At 55.1% G+C, this 21,969-nt stretch overlaps 10 protein-coding genes and 1 non-coding gene across 12 annotated transcripts; 4 read left to right on the top strand and 7 right to left on the bottom strand.

Annotated features, from left to right (window-relative positions):
* Nucleotides 1–389: 389 nt before the first annotated feature.
* On the top strand, nt 390–2,285 carry H310_05126 (hypothetical protein). The gene is made up of 4 exons (XM_008869764.1): nt 390–496; nt 549–801; nt 861–1,055; nt 1,111–2,285. The coding sequence occupies exons 1-4, from the start codon at nt 468–470 to the stop codon at nt 2,167–2,169; spliced, it is 1,536 nt and encodes a 511-aa protein (XP_008867986.1). The 5' UTR covers nt 390–467; the 3' UTR covers nt 2,170–2,285.
* A 356-nt stretch (nt 2,286–2,641) lies between these two features.
* On the bottom strand, nt 2,642–4,582 carry H310_05125 (hypothetical protein; the record flags this gene model as incomplete). The annotated part of the gene is made up of 3 exons (XM_008869763.1): nt 2,642–3,015; nt 3,085–3,491; nt 3,553–4,582. 3 exons carry the CDS (start codon nt 4,580–4,582, stop codon nt 2,740–2,742), a joined length of 1,713 nt encoding a protein of 570 aa, XP_008867985.1. The 3' UTR covers nt 2,642–2,739.
* A 564-nt stretch (nt 4,583–5,146) lies between these two features.
* On the bottom strand, nt 5,147–5,652 carry H310_05124 (hypothetical protein). The gene has a single exon (XM_008869762.1). The coding sequence runs from the start codon at nt 5,572–5,574 to the stop codon at nt 5,194–5,196; it is 381 nt and encodes a 126-aa protein (XP_008867984.1). The 5' UTR covers nt 5,575–5,652; the 3' UTR covers nt 5,147–5,193.
* Nucleotides 5,653–5,843: 191 nt separating this feature from the next.
* Nucleotides 5,844–5,916, bottom strand: H310_05123. The gene has a single exon. It is a non-coding gene; the product is annotated as a tRNA-Val (tRNA).
* Nucleotides 5,917–5,985: 69 nt separating this feature from the next.
* Nucleotides 5,986–7,837, top strand: H310_05122 (hypothetical protein). Its single transcript, XM_008869761.1, has 6 exons — nt 5,986–6,101; nt 6,179–6,733; nt 6,793–6,874; nt 6,931–6,972; nt 7,023–7,326; nt 7,390–7,837. The coding sequence occupies exons 1-6, from the start codon at nt 6,060–6,062 to the stop codon at nt 7,625–7,627; spliced, it is 1,263 nt and encodes a 420-aa protein (XP_008867983.1). The 5' UTR covers nt 5,986–6,059; the 3' UTR covers nt 7,628–7,837.
* Nucleotides 7,838–7,950: 113 nt separating this feature from the next.
* H310_05121 (hypothetical protein) lies at nt 7,951–9,619 on the bottom strand. Its single transcript, XM_008869760.1, has 8 exons — nt 9,464–9,619; nt 9,402–9,412; nt 9,306–9,334; nt 9,231–9,255; nt 9,008–9,175; nt 8,712–8,953; nt 8,472–8,585; nt 7,951–8,423 (listed from the first exon to the last, which is right to left on the bottom strand). Exons 1-8 carry the CDS (start codon nt 9,564–9,566, stop codon nt 8,120–8,122), a joined length of 996 nt encoding a protein of 331 aa, XP_008867982.1. The 5' UTR covers nt 9,567–9,619; the 3' UTR covers nt 7,951–8,119.
* A 66-nt stretch (nt 9,620–9,685) lies between these two features.
* On the bottom strand, nt 9,686–10,891 carry H310_05120. 2 transcript variants are annotated; one of them, XM_008869759.1, is made up of 4 exons: nt 10,670–10,891; nt 10,373–10,608; nt 10,230–10,321; nt 9,686–10,166 (listed from the first exon to the last, which is right to left on the bottom strand). In XM_008869759.1, exons 1-4 carry the CDS (start codon nt 10,877–10,879, stop codon nt 9,835–9,837), a joined length of 870 nt encoding a protein of 289 aa, XP_008867981.1. In that variant the 5' UTR covers nt 10,880–10,891; the 3' UTR covers nt 9,686–9,834. The 2 variants fall into 2 exon arrangements, with proteins under 2 accessions (XP_008867981.1, XP_008867980.1); XM_008869758.1 differs by having other exon boundaries at nt 9,686–10,321.
* A 281-nt stretch (nt 10,892–11,172) lies between these two features.
* Nucleotides 11,173–12,917, top strand: H310_05119 (hypothetical protein). The gene has a single exon (XM_008869757.1). The coding sequence runs from the start codon at nt 11,250–11,252 to the stop codon at nt 12,870–12,872; it is 1,623 nt and encodes a 540-aa protein (XP_008867979.1). The 5' UTR covers nt 11,173–11,249; the 3' UTR covers nt 12,873–12,917.
* A 153-nt stretch (nt 12,918–13,070) lies between these two features.
* On the bottom strand, nt 13,071–14,585 carry H310_05118 (TKL protein kinase). The gene has a single exon (XM_008869756.1). The coding sequence runs from the start codon at nt 14,524–14,526 to the stop codon at nt 13,396–13,398; it is 1,131 nt and encodes a 376-aa protein (XP_008867978.1). The 5' UTR covers nt 14,527–14,585; the 3' UTR covers nt 13,071–13,395.
* Nucleotides 14,586–15,279: 694 nt separating this feature from the next.
* H310_05117 (hypothetical protein) lies at nt 15,280–18,777 on the top strand. Its single transcript, XM_008869755.1, has 7 exons — nt 15,280–16,034; nt 16,134–16,231; nt 16,477–17,056; nt 17,115–17,378; nt 17,435–17,740; nt 17,817–17,897; nt 17,957–18,777. Exons 1-7 carry the CDS (start codon nt 15,336–15,338, stop codon nt 18,044–18,046), a joined length of 2,118 nt encoding a protein of 705 aa, XP_008867977.1. The 5' UTR covers nt 15,280–15,335; the 3' UTR covers nt 18,047–18,777.
* Nucleotides 18,217–21,632, bottom strand: H310_05116 (serine/threonine protein kinase). The gene has a single exon (XM_008869754.1). It carries the CDS (start codon nt 21,615–21,617, stop codon nt 18,468–18,470), a length of 3,150 nt encoding a protein of 1,049 aa, XP_008867976.1. The 5' UTR covers nt 21,618–21,632; the 3' UTR covers nt 18,217–18,467.
* Nucleotides 21,633–21,969: the final 337 nt, after the last annotated feature.

Here is a 21,969-nt window from a genome sequence, read left to right as displayed (position 1 = left end):
GGGAGACTCCAAGTGCTGTGCCCAGTCCATGGTTGAAAGTATACGCTCGATGGAAGCGCTACATAACGTCACGTTGAGTGTCGCCCAAACGTAGGTGTGCTGCGGGCTACCCTTCGTCGTGAAAGGTCCGTTGAGGTGGACGAGCCCAACGCTTGCGGGAGGGAGTACCGAGCTGACCACTTGGATAGTCGATGTTACTCACTAGATCATGTGGCTGAGCCCACGTGAACATGGCCTCGGTGCATCTGAGCCCCCCCGAACGGGCGGGGGGAGGGCGGTCAATCAACGCATTCTTCGTTTCTTCATGGTTGAAATTGCCTTAAACAGGTACTCAAGTTGTACCCCGGGGCACAGAGCTTTGTCGCACTGAATAGTTTCAAAGAGGGGGTTTCGCAGATAGAGGAGCACATGGCTAAGCCAGTTGCAACCTTGGCGAGGTGGTCGGACCAGCAGAACCTGTCCATCTCATGCCGGCACTACCACCACCGCCGACGAGGTATGCGCGGCAGTCTCGTCGTTGATGTACGTCAGCGACCGTGTGGCTGTAGAGACCCGCTCCATCGTATCTTGCACAAACTCTCGCGTGTCGCGTCCACGTCGTCGCTTCCAGACCTGTCGCGATCTCCATCGACCACGAGCTCGAGCTCTTCTAGCGCCAAGAGTATGAGTAACAGCAGCAGTCCTTCAGGCAAAAAGGCGTATGTTGTCGACATGGAAGGACCCCTTTGCGTCCTTGAGGGTTCGTCCTGGACGCCCGGGGCGGCGCAATCAGCTCCTGCCGACAAACCTCGATGGACCAAGGTAGTGTTCATATTTAGACGCGATCATACCGTGCGTTGAGGAACTTATCGTTGTTGTAGCGGTACTGTCAACTAGTTGGCGCGACTCTGTACATCTACGATGCTGGGCAAAGCGACGACCTGTGGGTAGATAAAGTCGAACTCAGTGTACCGCCGACGTCCACTGAGGCCAAACTCTTGTGTTCAACGAGTTCCACCTCGTTCACGCTGCCGCGGCACCTCTTCAGTCGCCCTGGGCGAAAAATACTCTCATTCGTACGTATTGGCTTGATCAAGCTGTCTCTGATCCGTCTCCGCTGCGACGTTGCAGGGCCATGGAAGCATTGCGTTGTCGGAGAGGCTACATTTCAAGGCCGCAACAGTGACCGAAGCCAAAGCATGGATCGACGCGTTTGCCGCCATCATAACACCGTCCCTCGCCAAGAAGCGACGGGTGCAAGACACGCCACCCCAAGCCTCGGCGTCGACAGCGCCAACGCAGCCGACATGCAGCACTGAGCATAGCAACCGCGCATCCCCAACGACTTCGAATCAGAGCCAACCCAATCTGCTCGCAGACGACACCGTTGCCGTGGCTGACCAAGTGGCCACCACGTATGTCGTGACACTGCCTTCACTGCCGCCCGCCAAAGTCCTTCACATCGTGCTTGTACGACATGGCCACTATGTGAATGCACACTCCAAGCACGCCCTCGACTCGGACCAAGTGCTGTCCCATATCGGTCGTCGCCAAGCCGACTGCGCCGGTCGCCATTTGCGCCACCAACTCGTGACCGGATCGTCGTCGAGACATGATCCTGTTCTCCTCCACAGCGACATGGAGCGGGCTGTGGAGACCGCGGCGATCATCAGCGGGTATTTTCCAGACAGTTGTCTCACCCCGACACCGCTCCTGCGCGAGGGTTGGCCCGGGGCGCCATCCAAGACGACCCTGGCCGTCCATGCAGCGTCCGATGAAGTTGGAGAAGAGGCCCGAGTCGCGAGTACCGCGCCGTCCCCCGAAGCACAGGCAGCCGAAGACCGGCGGCTGGACATGGCGTTCCAAGCCACGTTTGCGCTTGAAGATACCGACCAGGACAACGATCGCGGCCGCGCCAGTTTGGACCCTGAAGAAGTCCATCATGGGGCGGCGGCAGCGTTTGGTACGACCAACTGCCGCGTGGTGGTGTGCCATGCCAACTTAATCCGGTACTTTTTGTGTCGCGCGATGGGCGTGTCGGCCGCGGGTGTGTGGGGCGCATTTGAAATCAACCACTGCGGCATCACCCGCATCGACGTCAGTTCGACCGGCGCGTGCAAAATTCTCGCCGTCAACGAGTGCGGTCACTTACCGCAGACGTTGCTCACCAGCAGTACCGACCACTTATAACTTATTCTCCACCACGTTTTGAAAAGCTTTCAGCCTCCATCGTTTGACGACTCCACGCACGTACATCACGTTCGACACCACCGCATTCATATCGCACGCGGAGCAGCGACGTCAATCGTTGTCCATGTTCGACGAACGCACGGTAATGGGGTGGCGGCAAATGCCATGAGGTGGACGGAATGCATTCGAGGCGCGGGAACTGCGTCAGCGGCGGTCAAACCCCCCACTTCACCGAGGTCAAGCACAGCGCTGTGGCGGCAAGGGCAGCCAACGGAACGACTTCAAGTTCACGGGAATAATCGCCGACACTGCAAGGACGAGCGTCGCTCGTGACTGCTCGAACGAAAGGTTAGCATGAACATGGGCAAGCGACATGTTTGCGCGCAATTACCTTAGCATCGGTGCTGGTCTTGACGACCGAAGTGTGTCCAAAGGCAATGGTGGCCACGCAAAATGGGCATGCACAAAATTTCATGACGGCACCTGCAACCAGCACTTTTATTCAAACAAAACGCGGTCTCGAACAGACACGCAACAAGGGGTTCGGAGAGCCGAGGGCGTGCCTCCTGGTTACTGCTTCGATGGAGATGACGAATACGCCAGCATGTCGATTTGCATCAAGTACGCTTTCTCAAGGGCACATAGACCTATAGCCATCGCGGGGTCGACGACGTGAACTGACGACCGATCCAGTGCCTCCACGACGGCTTCGAGAGGGCCGTGGCGCAGCATGGAAAGAGGTAGACGAAGCTCTCGCAAGAGAGGGAGGTACGCCAAAGCCCGCACAATCGTGTCGCTCGACAGACGAGTCGCTGCCATGAGATCCAAGCGCCGTAGTGATGGCTTCTACACATGACATGGGGCATCCTTTGAGCGAGCTGTCAAGCGGATGGTTGAGTGCCCCCCTCTACGTACCTGAGTTAGCAATAGCAGGGCCAGGCTAGCCGGTGTCGAGTCCGGAGCCAAGCTCAAGCTGTGCCACTGCTGGCGCAACCACTGTTGGTGGAATGACCGAATGGGAGTCAGCGTCCACTCGTCATTCCAAACTGGAGGACTCATGGACGGCCACTTGCGACGAGGGTTCATCATCGTGGTTTGGAGAGCCTCTTGCCATGCAACTGTTTGCAAGATGCGCTCCATGTAGGTTGTGGCTGGAATCGCAAACTGCAACGCTAGGAGGGGGTGGTCGTCCGCGATGATCGTGGAGTCGGCGGAAGCATCTCCCACATGTGGGCTCGTGAAGTAAGTGTGCCAGAGCAAGGGTTTCGGTGACGTCTGGTGGTACCGCACAAACACGCCGTACTCGACAAACTCTCGAATGTCTAGAGCCAATGGACATATTCATGTGGCAACGTTGGGAATGCAAGTTGCGGTCGATCGTACCTCGTGGCAGCACGTGACGGTACTCTGCTAGCGCGTGCAGGATCGACATCGCTGGCATTTGCTGGATTTGTGCGGCCGTGACGTGGCCGTGCAAGGACAGCGCCAGGACCAAATACAAGTAGGCTACAGTTACCCCGCGCCACTTTTGGCTTTTCTTGGGAAGGCCGCGGTACTTGAGGAGGTAGATCGCTTCCTCTCGCTCGTCAAAGTACTGGGCAGATGGCACGTCGCAGGACTCGACGTGGCTGTCGACGGCTAGCAGCTGCACCAACGGCGGACGAGTCCTATATGGCAGTGTGTCGCTGGCTGTTGCGTCCAGGGATGCAGGGGCTTGGACCGCGGTCGCGCTGGCAACGGCAACGCGCTGAAGGGTCAACTCGCGTGGTTTCGCACCGATGCAGTCTTCCAACGCCACGATTGCATGAAGCACTTGAAAACACAACGAGCGGACGACGTCGGGCAAGAGAGGGCCGGGATTATTCGCGAGCCACGCTGGTAAGGTCGTCTTGCCGTCGCAAGAAGAGGTCACGTGTATGGATTTGGGATGCGTCGACCAATTCCACGACCTGATCGGCTGGGGTCTATGAATGGACCGGTCGGACGTCGACGTCATGCGGAGGCCACTTTGGCAGAATAACATGTGCACACACATGGCGGGGACCGAGTCGGCACACGCAAGCAACGGCCGCAGCGCGTAGCCTTCGACCGGAGTCACCAAGAGCTTTTCCCAAAATCCGTCGTGCCGGCACATATCTCGCCATCGCTTGCATACCATGGCGCCTACCAAGAGGTCTGGAATGCTGAAGAAGTCGATGACAAGGTACTCCATTCCACCGAGCGACGCGATGCCGCCATCGAACAACGATGGAAACGTTGGCAAACTACTGCGGCTAGCAACACTCGACGATACAGACGACGGTGGTGGCGATGGCGCGGGAGTTGATGTCGTCCAGTGCGATGGAGAAGGCACAACATGAATGCGCTGCTGCAGCGCGCGAACAGCATCCAGTTTGGCGCGAAGGTCCGACATGGTTGCCGCGGCCTGCGCAACCATCGTCTGTCGAAACGGATGTCTTCATGCAGGATACAGATCCTGCCTTCGGATTGGCCAATACCGGACATGGGCAATCTCACCAGCGAACACCAACATGAACGACAAGAAGCAGTCTGTCGGGCCTCGATGAAGCTTCGCAACGCCCGTGGGGACGTGCGGCTTGTTCGTGGCTACAGGAGCGCATGGACCTAGATGTGATGACGGCTTGACGTAGCACCTCGCAGTGTTGTAGATTGACTTCTGCAGCCTCAAAGTCTGAGACTCTGCTAGCTAATATCGCAGCGAACATACTCCTGCTCGTTTGGCACTTAGCTCAGAAGAGCGCTATGCGTGGTGGTAAATTCGCTACGTATTGTGACATTTGTGCAGGCGGCGCGTGGTGGGCAAAGCTCATGGCAGAAGGACCTGATCGACATGTTTCCACACAGCGAGAGAGAGATCTTTTTAGAGTTTCAGTTGCACGTGCGTCGCTTCCTATGAGGTTCACGAGCTTGACATGTTTCGCTTCACAATAGAACGGACTGACTCCCCTTCCTTTGCCAGAGCTTGGCAAACTCGACTCTCCTGCAACGTTCGATTATCAAAGATCAATACAAATACACGCTAAAAGCCGTCGCGACGCAGTACAGGCTATCGTTCGTGTACGTTTCCGTAGCATAGCAGTCCGTCTCGGCGTCCCAGAAACATCGGCACCCCATGCGCACGCCTTCTCCTCGTTGCTCGCCGATGACAACTTGGACCACGTACTTGCATCGAGGGAACTCACATGCCTTTAGCTGGAGTTTGACAGTGTCCGCGATCTCCTTCGTCAGCTGCGACGCTTTGTCCGACTGGTACGCCGTGTTGTCGAGCTTTTCTTGGAGCACTGCCGAAATGATTTGCTTCATTTTCGTCGTCGTTGGCTTGTTCTTGTAGCTTGGGCGCAGCGAAATGTACGCTGATTCTGCGGCAGTCGTCGGCGGCGCCATCGCCAACACAAACACGATCGAGTTCCTCGGTCGCAGTCGACGGTTTACTGCGCTAAACAGGCCACTCGCGACTTTGAAACCGACCCTTATAACCGACGACATCCCCAACCGACGTCGAACAAATCGCCCTTCTCACGCAATGTCAAAGCAAGTTCGGAAACAAAGTGCTCGTTGCAAGCTCGGTCGCGCAGTGTTATAGCGTCATCACAGTTTTGGGAAAGGAAAGGCGGCAATTGGAGCTGCTCGCGACAGAAACCTCGAAAAAAGATTATCGATGGGGGGGATCGAACCCCCGATCTTAAGCGTGTGAAGCTTACGTCCTAACCACTAGACGACAACGACATCCCTGCTGTAGTGGAATATTTTTCCTATATAGTGTTTTAAGTCGTTGTGTTTAGCCCAAAATCTATGAAAAGAATGTTGCAAAATTCGAAAAATCGTGCTTACTGATGACAGGCAAGTTGTAATCCAAGTCATCGTCGGCGATGGCATCTCGCGGCATCGTCAAGTCCTGCCAAGTCCAACTGGTACGGCGGCTGTCGTTGCACGTTATGAGCATGCATTGGAAGTGCCCAATGACGCATGACACGAACCCTTGAACTAGGAACAAGCGCTTGCGAACGTTGCGATTGCAGACGAAATTCGAGATGACGACGCCAGAGCGATATGGTCGGCTCGTGGTGAAGTCCTAACAACGCAGTCATCTGGGTGGTGTGGCAAGAATATAACATCCGACGACACGCGACCTCCCCTTCCGCGACATGTATTTGTGTGTGTACATGGAATTTACGGCAAGGCGCAAGACTCGGACCTCATCGCCGCGGCTCTCACTCGTGAGTTTGGTTCGTCTGCGCTCGTCTATCAAAGCACGGCCAATACACACAAGACGCACATGGGCATCCGAGCTATGGGCACGAACCTTGCCATCGAGTTGTTGGATTTATTTCACAATCATTGCCTTCCTGAACTCCCTCCCCATGACGGCGAACCTCCCATGCGCATCAGCTTTGTCGGGCATTCCCTTGGCGGGATCATCTCGCGCTATGCTGTCGTGTACCTCCAAGTAGCGTTTCAAGCATATCACATTCACCCCACGTCGTTCTCGACGCTGTGCACGCCGCATCTAGGCAGCCGTCGGCCTGATGGGACGGTTGGACAGGTTTGACCATTGCATGACACTTGTCGATCGAACGACGCTCACACTGCCAGCCATGATAGCAACTTTGGAAGTCCGCAGTGCACGGCATCATGTCGGTGTCGCTGATTTACGGTCAAACGGGGGTCGAGTTGCTATGCGAAGGTGCGTACGTGGCCAAGACTCGGCACCACGACGGTCGATCAACGGTGTGGTGGTAGATCACGTCAAGGAACCGCTGTTGGAAGCAATGAGCAAGCGCGGTAAATCCCCGAGTCCTGTTCACGATTCGCTCCATGGACGTGCTGGATAGACTCGGTCTTCATGAAGGCGCTCAAGGCGTTTGACCATCGCACTGCTGTGGCCATGATCCAGGGCGACCACATCGTCCCGTATGCATCTGCAGCCATTCAAGCGCATGTTACCCATCCCTGTCGAGACTTGTTGGGGCCATCGAACTGTTCCTGGCAGTGGACGCTGGCGCATTCGGGGTTTTCCGAGCCAACATCCAAGTTCACCACACTGCTCCATGCCACGTACGGCTCCACTCGTTGTGAAGTGAACGCGTCAAGTCTTTCCACATCGTCTCCAGCATCAAACGTCATCGTCGACGAGCGGTACCTACACACTACTCTGCCAGGACGAGTACGCTGAGCTCACGACCGCGCTCGATGCTGTAGCGGAGAAGTCAGCATCTCGACGACCATGCTCGCAGGCCTCAACAGCATTTCGTGGCGCCGCTTGCACGTGCACGTGCATTACGGTGGTCCATGGCAATGGTATTGGCTATCTTTTCACACGTGGCCGCTGGGCATTCAAATGCCAGCCAGCTCTCGCAGTTCCGACTTTATCGACTTGTTTGTCCGCATGCTGATGGATGACCACAAAACGGATGCGGCAACAACGACCACCCCTTGAGCAGCATCTACCTCGCAATGAATGGATGGCGTTGGCGCCGTCGAAACACCAACAATCGTGGTTGTAAACGCAATGCAACCATCGTAATGAATGCACCACGACCACAGACCATGTCCAACCGACTGGCAATGACTTGTTGCGTAAAACCTTCCTTTCCCATCATCGATTGCTCGTCCATCAGCACCACCCATGGCATGCTACCGTCAAGGCCAGCAGATAGGCAAGTGCTGAGGCATCTTTCCCATGCACGGGACCTGGTTCTGCAAGGAAACCGGGTCTGCATCTTGTTGATACGGCGTGGCATCCGTTGCGAACACGAATACTGGCCAAGCACGATCGGGGTTGCCGCATGGAACGACCCCGTGCAGCTTTTACACATGCTTTACAGCGTCATTGGACGGGTGTATGCAATTTCCGGGCGAGATGGTGGAGCTGCCGGGGGTACCCGTGTGAAAAAGGTCACCACGGCCGAACCATTCGATCGTATAGCGTTTAAGTGAATGCGTCGGGATCGAATTCGAGTCCGACTTGCATGCACTTTCGCCGTCCAACTCGACAGCCAAACGCAACTGCATCCAAGATGGGCATGCCGGTGTGAATGGCCGAGATGGTTGCCGCAACGAACGAGTCGCCAGCCCCGACAGAGTCCACGACGGCGGCAACCGGCTCCACGGGTACATGGGATACTGCCCAGTTGCTCGTATGCGCTAAACCATGCCGAACAAACGCTCCAGTCGCTCCCCATGGGCACACTATGGCTTTGAGACGAACGCCATCGGGGTCTCTGCCGCCTTTCCTAAACAAGTAAGCCGTGGATGGATTGAATCTCACGAGCGTAACTCACTGGGGCACCGTCCCATCGTCCAAGAGAGAGTTGAGGAACGCGATGGCATCAGTAAATCCCAACGACGTCACGTACACTTGGCTGATGAACACGTAGTCGACCAAGTGGAGCATCCTACATCATTTCTCGGTCAGGCGGAACATCGTCCTCTTGCGATCATGCAAATGAACTCCAACTTTGTCCAGGGCCATGTGTGCATTGGCAGACATGTTGAGAGCCCCGCGATGGAAGCAAACGTACGATTTGACAGATGCCCATGCGTGGCGTGGCCCTTCGACTTCGAGCGACAGGACCGGGATCACCGGGCGCGCCAGCCCAAGCATGGCGGACGTGGCGGTCGTGTCGCGGCATTCGAAGTGGGCCCACGATATCTGCCCTTGCCAGAGAGGTAGCTGAGATGCAAAGTGGGCCACGCTGAGCTCGGGTAGGTTGCGATGATGGAAGATCGTCCGAGACCCAGTTGCGTCGCTGGACATGATGTACTAATCGATACTTCAGTCAATAAACACAGGAAGCATATAACAGGCAAGGCATACCGACGTCGGCATGGACCCTGCGTTGACAAGTTCGCAGGATTCGAGGCTAATGCCATAGTGGCCGCTCAATTCGTCGCAGATGAATTTGGAGTCCGCGTTCACGAGGGGGTCAACAAGTGTGCCGACCCAGTGGAGGGCCTGGAACGCTCCAATTTGAGCACAGACCACCTGGGCGACAGCGACCACAAAGTTTATCGTCATGTCGACGATTTACGTCACTTACCAAAACATTGGTGCCATTGCCGCCCCTGGAATCGCAACACGCTCAGGAATGCGCGATCAAGACGAACGCAAGTACCTGGATCGTCGGGAGCTCGTCACTCGAATCTACTGAAGGCGTTGGAGTCAACGGTCATGCATGCACGTGTGGGCACGCCACTGCGATCGAACACACCTTGCTGTCCTCTACACACAGTGGCTCCTCACGACCTCAGCGGTCACCCTCGAGCTACACACCTGCAGGGAACTCTGGAATGGTGTTGATCACGTCAATGGTCGCGATTCCGACGACCAGGCAGCTGCCGTGCTTGTATGAGCGGAGTCCGTCCTGGGGTGTCATCGTTGGCGACGGTGTCGTCGATGTGTCCTGCCGACTTCACTTTTCGAACCACACCTCGCACAATAATATTACCGTCCTTGACAATTCTTTTTTTAAGTGCAAAGATTACATCACGTGTCGGGGCCGTTGTACATGTATTCCTTGTTTTGAATTATGTCAAGATTAAATTTTACAAGTGTAAAATGTCTTTTCAGCATCGACGGTTCACCAGGAACCAACGCAATAACTACATACCACACACTCCATCGCGCTGCCGCCAGGTTGTGCATCACGACAGCGCCGCCATGGTCATTTCGTAGACGTAAAACGTGACGGCGTTGACTGGGAACGCCCGCAGCATGGTCGTGCCAAGGCCCTTGGTAAAGATGCGCAAGCCATGCACACTGTAGAGCAACTTGGCTTGACGGGGAAGGCTCAGGTCCGACTTGGGGGCTGTCGTCGGAAGGCTCTGAATGACAGACTTGACGACGTCCAAGGGGTAGATGATTGCCCAGCTCACGACTCCTGCGCACCCGCCAGCAAATAACATTGACGCGGCGTCCTGGGTCGGGTTGGACTTAAGGCCGTTGGCCCTTTGGGATTGGAGATGCCGTAGCGTGGCTTCATACACGTAAAAGTAGACGCCGTACGAGAGGGTATCTCTGAGAACTGTCGGCCACACACCTTGGAACATGCCTCGGGCGCCATGTTTCGCGGTGATGTGTCGTATGCACTCTATAGGTCCTGCAAAGGCACGTTGGCCGCCACGTTGGAAGCTACGATCAGGACTAAGTGAGAATGCCTTCGTAAAAGGGCAAATTTTCTACCCGTCCTGGACTTGTAGCTGGCACTTCACCAAATCAGTGGGCGCCACGATGAACGACTGTACAAATCCAGCAATGCTGCCAGCGTAATAGATGGAAGAAAGCGAGGGCGTGTCCGTTTTGTCCAAAATGGGCAACGTACTGCCGTGCACACCGAACACCACCGCATTGATAGGGACACTGCCAACAAGAGGTGACACGAGACCTTTGAACAGCCCACGTACGCCTTCGTATTGTAGCTGCACATCAGTAGGTTCATTAGTCCACCAGAACCTCGGCAATGCCATTGAAGGACTGTACCGTGTGGCGGGCGCAATGCCACGGGCTCGCGTAGTGAGAACCGTGGGTTTGCAATCGCACTTTGATCGTGTCAAACGGTTGTCCGACAATGATTCCCATGACCCCACCAAGACAGCCTGCGGCGTAGTCAATCGCCGCGCGCTTCATGGCCCTCATGTACGCTTGTGCTGCCTCTGCCGTCGGGTCGTTCATCGCATGCTGCGACACCATCGTGGACGAGCAATCCTCTAAACTGAGGCGAGCGACATACTCTACAGCGAGAAGAGTGACCAAACTCTCCAATTCTATAATACACTAAATATTAAAGGTTATCATCCTGAAACTGGTAACAGGAATAATATCACACGAAATAGTACAAAGTAATATGTATCATATTATGAAGCATATCAGTTCAAATATTTTGTGTAATACTTGAAACAATTGAATTGAATAATGCATTATGAGATGCTTACACGTTCCACTTGATAAGCCACCAGTCCAGCCAACCATTTTGCATGCATCGGTTCAAATCGATTGGACAAAGGTCATAAACGTAGCCTTCGGCCTCGGTGGCTTCGCACAGACAAGGAACTTCAACAGGATGACCGAGTCGGACAAGAAGCTCGCCAAGAAGCTGCGCAAGGAGAAGAAGCGCCAGGAGCGCGAAGCGGCGGCCGTTTCCGACGACATGACAGCCGATGACGACGTTGTCGAGTCTACGAAGGAAAAGAAGCAAAAAAAGGACAAGAAGCGCAAGAAAGCTGAAGGCGATGACGACGCAAAGCCGTCAAAGAAGGCCAAATCCACCGTCAGCGACTTCTCGAACGGGCCGTACCAACAACCCCTCCCGTCCGATAAGTCGTTTGTCAAGTCGTTCTACGTCGAAAGCCCTGTGACTGCCGCCATGACCGACGCCGACGTCGACGCATTCCACCAACAGAATCAAATGACCATGTCTGGCAACCACTGCCTGTACCGTCCAGTCCTCTCGTTTAAGGAAATCAACTTCCCCAAGCACATGATGACGTCGACGACTGGGTTTGCCAAGCCGACGCCGATCCAGTCGCAGTGCTGGCCCATCTTGACCTCTGGCCGCGACATCATTGGGATCGCCCAGACCGGATCTGGCAAGACGTTGGCGTTTGCGATACCTGGTCTAGTGCATATCTCGGACCAAGTGAAGAAGAACGCAAATTTGAAGGGTCCCATCATGCTCGTCGTTGCCCCGACGCGCGAACTCGCGATTCAGTGCGCGGACGTGATCTCCGTGGCCGGGACTGCCGCGTCAATCTCGTCGATCTGCATATACGGCGGTGTCCCCAAACATGAACAGAAGCGCCAGCTCAAGCAGGGCGTCCATGTAGTCGTCGCGACCCCTGGCCGCCTCAAGGACCTCATGGAGGAGAAGGCGTGCTCGTTGAAGCACGTGACGTACTGCGTGTTGGACGAAGCCGATCGCATGTTGGACGACGGGTTCGAAAAGGATATTCGACTCATCATCGGGGGATGCCACCCCGAGCGCCAGATTGCAATGTTTTCAGCGACGTGGCCGCAGTCGATTCAAAAACTCGCGCACGAATTCTTGACCGACCCAGTCAAGGTCACGATCGGATCGGAAGACCTCTCGGCGTCCGCAAACGTCACTCAAATTGTCGAAGTGGTCGACGAGTTTGGCCGCGACGCCAAGATCGACGGCCTCCTGCGCAAATATCACTCGAGCCGAAAGAACCGCGTGCTTGTGTTCGTATTGTATAAGAAGGAAGCGGTGCGTGTCGAGCAAATGTTGCAGCGCAAGGGGTGGAGCTGCACAGCAATCCATGGGGACAAAGGCCAACAGCAGCGCATGGAGGCCCTGGACGCGTTCAAGTCGGGCCAAATCCCGCTGCTCATTGCGACCGACGTGGCGGCGCGCGGGCTCGACATCCCCGACGTCGAGTTTGTCCTCAACTACTCGTTCCCGCTCACGATTGAAGACTACGTTCATCGCATCGGGCGAACGGGCCGCGGCGGAAAGAAGGGCATCTCGCACACGTTCTTCACAAACTTCGACAAGCCCAAGGCCGGCGAGCTCGTCAACTTGCTGCGGGAGTCGAACGCGACCGTCCCGGAGGAGCTGACCAAGTTTGGCACGCACGTCAAGAAGAAGGAACACAAGCTGTACGGCGCATTTGCCAAAGACATCGACATGACGAAGAAGGCGACCAAAATTACGTTTGACGATTAATATACTAGTGTGCACGACATGACTAGCGGGTGTCGCTGCACCGAGAGATGGTGCGATGACAGTCGAGAGGGTCGGAGGTCGGGCTTGAGAGTGGCTTTGCCACTGGCATCTTCCTCACCACTCTATCAGAGAGCAACGAAGTGGCAGCGCCACGGCCAAGAACGTAGCAGGGCGCGCCGCGTGAGACCTCTTCCGAATCAAAGTTGTTCGGTTCACTGGCATGATTACAGTAGGAGTTGGCGAAATATACAAGATCGGCCATTCTGCCGTGATCAGCATTGGAGCCAGCGAGCCAGCCACCGATTCGAGGCCGAGACATACATCCCTCGGTAAAGGATCGCAGGAATTTATGGAGAATGCATATCTAGGGGGATGGCCGCTTGCAGAAACCTCCTCTCAGCCACCTCGCTGCGTCGTTGCCCTCACGATCCGAACGAGAACGCTCTCTGCCCTGTCCCAAGATTCACGGCGCAGACCACCCATTCATCCAGCGTTCTTTACACATGCAGAGTGCCTTGAAAAGCTACGGCTCGACGTGGAAGCGGGGGTTTTCAGCCAGCGGCACCAGTGCCAACACGACGAGGTCGATGGTCGGGCGGGAAGCCGGGTTTGCATCCAGGCATTTCCTGACGAGGGCCTCAAATGACAGACCTTTCGTTGTTGTCGACGTTGTGGTCGATACGTCTTCGGCTGGCAACCAGTCTAGGAACGGGGCCAAATCTTCGAGCGACGAGGCAGGGTTTGCCTTGACTGTGGCGACATGAGCGTCGCCGGCAACAGGGCCGAGGGCCTCATAGACGTTGGCAAAGGGGGGTGTCTGTGTCACGATTTCGCCAAACACAATGGCTAGCGCATAAATATCCGCGGCGAAGCTGTCGACCGGTTCGGTGGATGACAAGAGCTCTGGCGCAGCGTACACGACGTCGCCAGTGCCATACCGCTCCCCTTCGGCGCCGACGACGCCTCTTCGGCTGCAGTGCTTGGGGCGGCAGCGCATGAGCTGCTGAATGTTCCACTTGTACTGATTGTCATGCACGAGGATGTTGGAAGCTGAGATGACCTTGTAAGGAATCTGTTGGCTGTGAAGATAATGCAGTCCGATGGCCAGCTCGAGACACTTTTGATAGGCAATCAACTTCTCGTCCTGCGCGACGTTGGATGGTGGCCTTCGTCCCCCATATTGTGAGGTCGACATGACTGCACCGCTGAAGAGAGTTGGACTCCGCAAACGCGATGCCAGTGTGCCTTGCTCCATGAACTCTAGGACAACGCAAAATGTCGTCGAGTACGCGACTACGGTAAAACCGAGGACGCGAACGATGTGGGGATGCTCCAGCGCTTGAATCCACACGGCATCTTCGAGGAACGCGTGCTTGGCGCTCGAGTACGTCTGCGTGAAGTCGATGCATTTGAGAAACACTTTGCGGTCATCCAGCATTGCCACTTTTGATCCACTTGGGCGCTTTGCACCCTTATGCGGCGTCACGTGGATATTCTCGAGCTGGGACAACCAGTGTGGCGACAACTGGGGATGGGTGGCAAGTGTCCGAGGATTTAATTGCTCGTGACGAGGTTTGTGCTGATGTGAACCCGACGACTGCGCCTTCGCGTCGAAATAGGCGCTCTTTAGAAAACCGTCGAGGAATGACTTCATGGCGCTGGAAGATGGCGTGGAGGGCGGCTCGCGGTGCCGATCGTGCCAAGAGAATGAAGCTTGTCGTTCTGTCACATACTCGTAAACGCACCAACATCGACATACACGCAGTATTTACTAGAATTCAATACGAGGTCGTAAAACACACCATTTTGCACCATCCTTGCTGCGTCTCGCCTAGATCTACGAGCTCAAGTCCGGACTCATTTTATGTTTATAGCCCCAGCGAATCGCAACGCTAAGTGTAACCGAGGTATGCGAATCCATGAGCGATGGGGTTGCATCAAGGACGACGCAACAGCATTGCTAAATCCTGACGTACCACACACCACGCACTTGCGCACCTGTTTTCCAATATTCGACACCCAACAAATCGGTGCGTTAATTGTCGCATTATTCCCTTGAAAAAGGCCCCTTGACTGTGGTTTTCATGTGCGACAACATAACCTTCTTCAAGAATTGCGCTCGACCAGCTCATCCAGGCGATGCGTATCATACTAGACGTAGTGTAATCACGACTAAACATGGTCTTGTCAACAAAGGCATCGTGGAGAGTACATGATTGGTTATTCGTTCACACAACTAACTACAATTCCAACATGAATGCAGACATACAGGCTGAAAGAAGGTATTTGCGTTCCCCCTATCATTATATAGCCCATAGAATAAAATGAAAATACCAAACTAATTACCTTTAATATACGATAAACCGCGAACTTAAATGATCGCCTTTGCCCAATCAAAACAGAACATCAGGATTTGCTGAGGAGCTGTGGACACGAAGGAACACTCATCACGTCGCCGCCGACATGTCCGACTCCGACAGCGATCTCCAGCCGCTCCGAAAGAAGGTGAAGAGTTCGTCGTCGAAGCCCTTGAAGAAGGTCGCGGACTCGGATGACTCGGACTTTGATGACGACGTGCCGCTCACGAAGATCAAGGTAACGAAAAAGAGCGCGAAAGCACCGACGGACAAGAAACCGACGTCTGGAAATGCGGTGAAGAAAGAGTCGCCAGTGAAGAAAGCGTCTTCAAAGAAAGTGTCTGCAAAAGATGCGAAGAAGGCGGGCAAGAAGAAACTCGCTGCGTCGGCGAAAGTTAAGGTGGAAGGTGGCAATGTGCGCAAACTCAAAGTCCAGAACAAATCGGAGCGACTGGACATGGCGATCAAGGCGTATCGGTGGTGGAACGCAGAGGAACTCCCAGAAGGAATTCAGTGGAGGAGTTTGGAGCACAACGGCGTGCTGTTCCCCCCGTCCTACGAACCACACGGGATCCCGCTCATCTACGACGGTGTCCCTGTGACGCTTACCCCTGAACAAGAGGAAATCGCATCATTTTTCGCAGCGATGCCCGCGGATGGTCCGCAGCTCGGCAATCCCAAGACCGCCGCCATGTTCACGAAGAACTTCTTTGCTGACTTTAGGGCGTCGCTGGGCAAGAACCACGTGATCAAGGATATCAAAAAGTGCAACTTTGAACGTATCCAAGCGCATTTGAATGAGATCGTACGTCCATGTGAACCTCAACTCTATCGAGTCAGCGGCCATCTTTCACGCTGTGTCATGTCGCGAGCCAAGGAAACACCTGATGTGATTATGCATTAGCGTGATGCGAAGAAAGAGCGCACGAAGGAGGAGAAGGCGCCTGAAAAGGCCAAGAAGGACGAAGAGCTGTACCGCCACGGGTTTGCAATTGTTGACGGGTTCGTTGAGATATTCCAGGCATCCAATGTGCAGGCCTTTTTGCTCGCCTGTGCCCAGCTGCAAGGCTTTCCTGCATTGGTTTTGATTTTACACGGGGGACGGCTGCTTTTGTGGTGATCTTCTGGTGTGCTTTCGACCGCTCGAGATGTTGTCGCCACTCGATGGCATTCTTCGTGTCAAGGGCTTTCTTCGACAAGCTAGTCCCGCTATACTCTGAAACTGACGTCGATCGTTTGGAATATAGCCATTTGGAAAAGGTGGGCAACTTCAGAATAGAACCTCCCGGGCTCTTTCGAGGACGAGGCGAACACCCGAAGACGGGGACGTTGAAGAAGGCGGTGATGCCGGAGGAAGTCACGATCAACGTCGGGATGGAGGACCGCGTGCCTCCGTGCCTGACCCCTGGCCACGCGTGGAAGGAAGTGATCCATCGGGACACAGTGTCGTGGCTCGCGTACTGGAACGAAAACGTGATGGGCGGGATTAAGTACGTGTGGCTGGCGGCGTCATCGAGTTTCAAGGGCAAGTCGGACATGGAAAAATATGAGAAGGCGCGCCGGCTGAAAAAGTGCATTGCCAAGATCCGTAAAGATTACACGGAGGGACTCAAGGCCAAGGACATGTTTACGCGCCAGCGGTCGACTGCGATGTGGGTGATTGACGTGCTCGCGTTGCGTGTGGGGAACGAAAAGGGTGAAGACGAGGCCGACACTGTTGGGTGCTGCTCTCTCCGAGTCGAACACGCGAACTTCAACAATACGAATTGCGAGCTCACACTGTCCTTCCTTGGCAAGGATTCAATGCCGTATAACAACACGATTCAGGTATGTGCACAACTCGAATGTGCATCCGCCTCTCATGGACGTGGCCATTCCATTCCAGTTGGCAATGTATGGCACGGTGGGCGAGCAAGTGTACAACAACTTGAAGAGCTTCTGCGCCAAGAAAGAGCCCCATCAAGACATTTTTAATGAGCTGAGTGTCACAGAGCTCAACAAACACTTGAGTTCACTCATGCCGGGCTTGTCGGCCAAGGTTTTTCGTACGTTCAACGCATCCGTCACACTCGAGAAGGAGCTGCCAAAGGTGCTGGAAGGCGACGACGTGGCTGTCAAGGTCGTTGCTTACAACGATGCGAATCGAAAGGTCCTTCAAACCGAATGTTGTCGGCAAATGTGGACTTGATTGACATGCACATGCAGGTCGCCATCCTTTGCAACCATCAACGGACGGTGCCCAAGGGTTTCGGGTCGACGGTGGACAAAATGAGCGCGAACCTAGCGCAGTTGAAGGATCAACTCAAGGAACTGGAAGAAATGCGCATCGCGGTCAAGAAAAACAAGCCCAAGTCGATTCAACTGCGCCAGGATGACGATGGCGACGATGCCGATGAAAAGAAGGCGCAGTTGCATCGGTTTGTCAAAGTCCCGACCGTCGAGCAAGTGGACAAGAAGATTGAAAGCTGGAGCAAAAAGGTCAAGGCGCTGGATTTGCGCCTCAAGGATAAGGTACTTCCTCGATCCAGAGCTGTCCACCGTTTGGTCTGTTTCGCAAGTGGGCTGACCTCGAATATTTGTCATTTAGAATGACAACAAGGAAGTCGCACTTGGCACGTCCAAAATCAATTACATGGACCCGCGGATCACTGTCGCATGGGCGAAGAGAGTACGTGGCTGACCTTTTCCCCCGCTTCTCGTTTCACCACTCATCGCTGTGGCGGGTAGAACGAAGTCCCGATTTCGGCCGTGTTTCCCAAAGCCCTCCGTGAAAAGTTTGTCTGGTCCATGGATGTCGACCCGAACTGGGCGTTTTAGCCATGTGTGTGCGTGCCCTAGCCACCCGTCGTCGTGTGGCGAGCCACCAGCCATACTTTTCAAATTACTCTACAAATCAAACCAACCTTGCCACCACGACCGTCCGTTCAACTTGTGGCTATTCCCGCCACACGTTTGTCTCTATTGCGACGCTCGGGACATCATGTCCAGAAGAATCCGCGTCGTCTGGCAAAGGAATGGTATTGCATCTACCGACACATGACAGATGCGCATGATACACTCTGATTGCGGCAGCCGCAACTGCTGGCTATGGTTGCATGTAAGGCACGCCAGGTTGATCTAGAGAAGCACTCCATTGCGTTTTGGATGGAGCATCTCGTGCCGCCATGCAGCCGCGGTCGACAGATTTGGCTTAAATACAGTTGTGTCTCGTGGGCTCGATCCATTTCGACCGTCCGCCTCAATACACTGTCGACTGGGCACTGATCAGCGCAACAAGGATCGCTTGCATGGACGGGCGCTTGGCTGGGTCTTCCTGGAAGCACGCGGTGATGAGAGCTGCACATTCTGGTGGAATTGCCGTGGAAGAGACATCGAGGCGGTGGCCTTCCAGGACGCGAGCGGCTGCTTCGTGGGGCGGGATCGCGCCAAATGGTTTCTGCTCGACCAATGTCTCCCACATGAGCACACCAAACGAGTACGCGTCCGACTTGGTCGAGAACCCGTATGGCGGTTGAAGCGACTCAGGGGCCATGTACTTGAGCGGGCCAATGCCTTCCTGCACACACGAGCCCCCGTACGCGTTGTGAACCCGGCGGCACATGCCAAAATCGCAAACTTTGGCTCGAGCATTCGCGTCGACGAGGCAGTTGCGGGCAGCTACGTCGCGATGGATGAACCCGCCGTCGTGGATGTTGAGGAATCCCGCTGCGGCGTCCACAAGAACCTGCATCTTTTGCTTGAGAGACAACGTCGATCGGCGGTCCTCAAGGTTCCCGCCTGGCAAGTACTCGGTCACGAGCGTCAGCGGCTGCGAAAAGTCCGTGGAGGCGCCGACAAACGGCACAATATTCGGATGGTGGCCGAACATGTTGAGCACGGCAGCTTCATGGCGAAATTCTTTCACGATATGGTCGGTCGTGTCTCCGAGTTCGCTGGCGCGAATCGTCTTGACGACGACGTCGCGGCCGTTGTAGTCGGCACGGTACGCGTCCCCAAAGTACCCGCGCCCGACCAATTCTTTGAGTTGCAGCGACGCGTACGGGATTTCTCGATAGGTTTCGTCCAGCATTTCGAGTTCCGCGTGGAGGGGCGCCATCGCGCAATGGTCATTGTCGTGGGCGGCAGCGTCTCGAGTGGACCTCTTGGCTCCAGACACCACCACAAACGCTCGCAAGTGCATGACACTCGCGCCAAACACCACCGTCGCTTTGAACAGGACTTGGCCGATGGCGACATCATCCGACGCCAGGATGGCAAATTGCGCGGCACTCGGCGTCCCTGACCACGTCAACGCCTGCGTCGTGGTCCCTCCGACCACTGCAAATCCGTTCGGGACTTCTAGGGTCACATGAGCGCGAGCGCCGCGACGCAGCGGAAACAATACATCGCGGGACATTTGCGCCGACGATGGATTCAGCGCCGACGCTTCTTCATGCATGTCGTCGCGCTGGGTCGACAGAAATGCCCACACGGCAAACGTAAACTCGGACGCGGGTTGGACAAACGGAGGCGCGTAGGCGACCATGTGCACCGGTTCGTCAAGAGGATCGTTGGGAGATGGCGTAAAGGCATGAGGTTGCTTGCGCAGACTCGTGAACGGGGTGTGGCGAGCGCCAAAGCTATCCGACAGCATGGAGGGTGGTGCGAGGGAGCGGAAGACGGGAGGAACGACCGTGGACGATAAATGGAATGGAACGATTGGCGTCGACGTCGCAAGCGCAGACGTCGACAAAATCGACGACGATCGTGGAGGCGACAAACTGTCGTATGGCACAGGGGACGTAGTTGCGAGAAACGAGTGGCTGTACACAACGGGCGAGCCCCACGTGTCTGGCCCAGACATTCCACGAAAGACTGGTGAATGAAACACCTGTTGAAAGCTCTGGGTCGGCGGCAGAAAGCTGTTGGACAACATAGTGTTGTGAGGGTCGCTGTGGCACGCGTGGATCGTGGTCGAGATCACGTCATCGCCGTACCGGGGGCTCTCGATGGCATAATTGCTGCCTGGAATGCCAATGTGGTGGGAGGTCGCGATGGGAATGTACGGCCGTGTCTGGGAGGCGATCTCTTCGATCAGTTTTTGCCGGCGGTCTTCGAACCCTCTGCGTTCCTTCTCCAAACGTCGGCGCAGTTTGTTGTTTGGCCCCTGGGCGAGCATCGTATCATATTGTGCAATCGACGACTCGACAGTCACCAAGTCGGCTTGCAGCGTAGTAATGTCCGTGCTGGCGGCGACAGAGCCCGACGGCTTTTCGTCGAGATGGCTGGGCGAACGGGTCGCGTTGTGGTCCACCCGCGTGGGAGACAGCAGATTCACTGGGGTGGTGGGTGCTACGACGGGCGCGGCAGCTGGGGGACTCGTCTTCCCAGAATGAATGGAGATTGGAGACGACAAGGACAGTTGCTGGAGGGATCTCCCGGGAGGACTTTGGTTGGCCACTTCCATCGCTGGATTGGTAGCTGCCACGATCGACAGATATTGCGGAGAGAGTTCGTCGGCTACGGCAGGTACGGCTGACCGAGATGATTCTTGAAATGGGATAGGGTGCTTTTCGGCGACTGCGATGGCCACAACGTCTTGGTCCGTGCGGCGAACTCGCGGTGATTTGTGGTGGAAGCCATGGTTGTCTTGTAGCGGACTTTTGAGGTCACAAAACGATGCATACGTCCCAGAAGGACGGCTCGGGACCGTGCCTTGACTCAACAAGTGGGTGCCTTCTATTTCGTCGTCGACCACTTCAGTGATCTTCCTGTGCAAGTAGGCGCATACAGAAACCACGCACAGACTCAGCACTGACGCAACCGTGTACCCTGCAACGAGATAGAGCGACCAATACAAAAGGGCGGTAGTTGTCAAACGCGCCGCCCTTCCCTCAACAAGCGATTGCATGCCGAGCCCGAAGATCCACAGCGGCGATATCGTCGCAGGAAGGACGACAAGCGTTTTCCACAACAAGATGTATAGAGCAACATACTTAGCGTGCCGTGCAGACGTGTATGTTCGGCGTGGACTGGCCAACGAGTCGCTTGTGATACAGGGATCATAGAGACCAAGAAGGGACAGCTCAACACGCCAGAAGATTGTCACATACCGCGAAAGCATACCGTGGACGCATCGCCGGCACCGCTTTGTGACGGGTTCGTCGGCCAGTTGCGAATGTTGCGGTTGAAAGCTCACGTAGATTGCAAACGGGACAATGCAGAGGCCAAGGACGGCGACGGCGACATCGACTGCAACCGTCCAGATGAAATTGCAAAAGTAGAACAGCAGAGTGCGCACAAGGGATTGGCGTTCACCAAGGCACCAATGTAGCATGGAGTTGTCGGGCATTTGGCGGCGGCGAGGTGGCGGTGATGGCGCAATGCGTTCACCTCTGGTGGTGGCCATGTGGGCGATCCCCAACCAGATGACACTGGCAGAAAATTCGACAAACAATCGGATAACGCAATCATCCGGATAAAAATCCTCCCCTCCGGTTCTTGTCAAATACTCCTACTACGTAGTACTTGCCTCTGTTCCAAAAAGGTGGAGACAATTTCAAAGGTCCGTATTTTATCTTATTTTTTGTATTCATGAAACACATCAAAACTGTATTTTTATTCATTTTTCAACTTTCACGACAGATGTGAACATGATGTGATTCACTCTGCGTCGTCATTAATGGTGCTCAATTCTTCGACTATGCCGCAGAGTTGATCAATATTCGAAACATTGATCGAACCCTCTAAAGAACACGACG

Source organism: Aphanomyces invadans (genome assembly GCF_000520115.1).
Source record: "Aphanomyces invadans strain NJM9701 unplaced genomic scaffold supercont1.8, whole genome shotgun sequence".
NCBI lineage: Eukaryota > Oomycota > Saprolegniomycetes > Saprolegniales > Verrucalvaceae > Aphanomyces > Aphanomyces invadans.
This window is presented reverse-complemented; position numbering and strand designations above follow the sequence as displayed.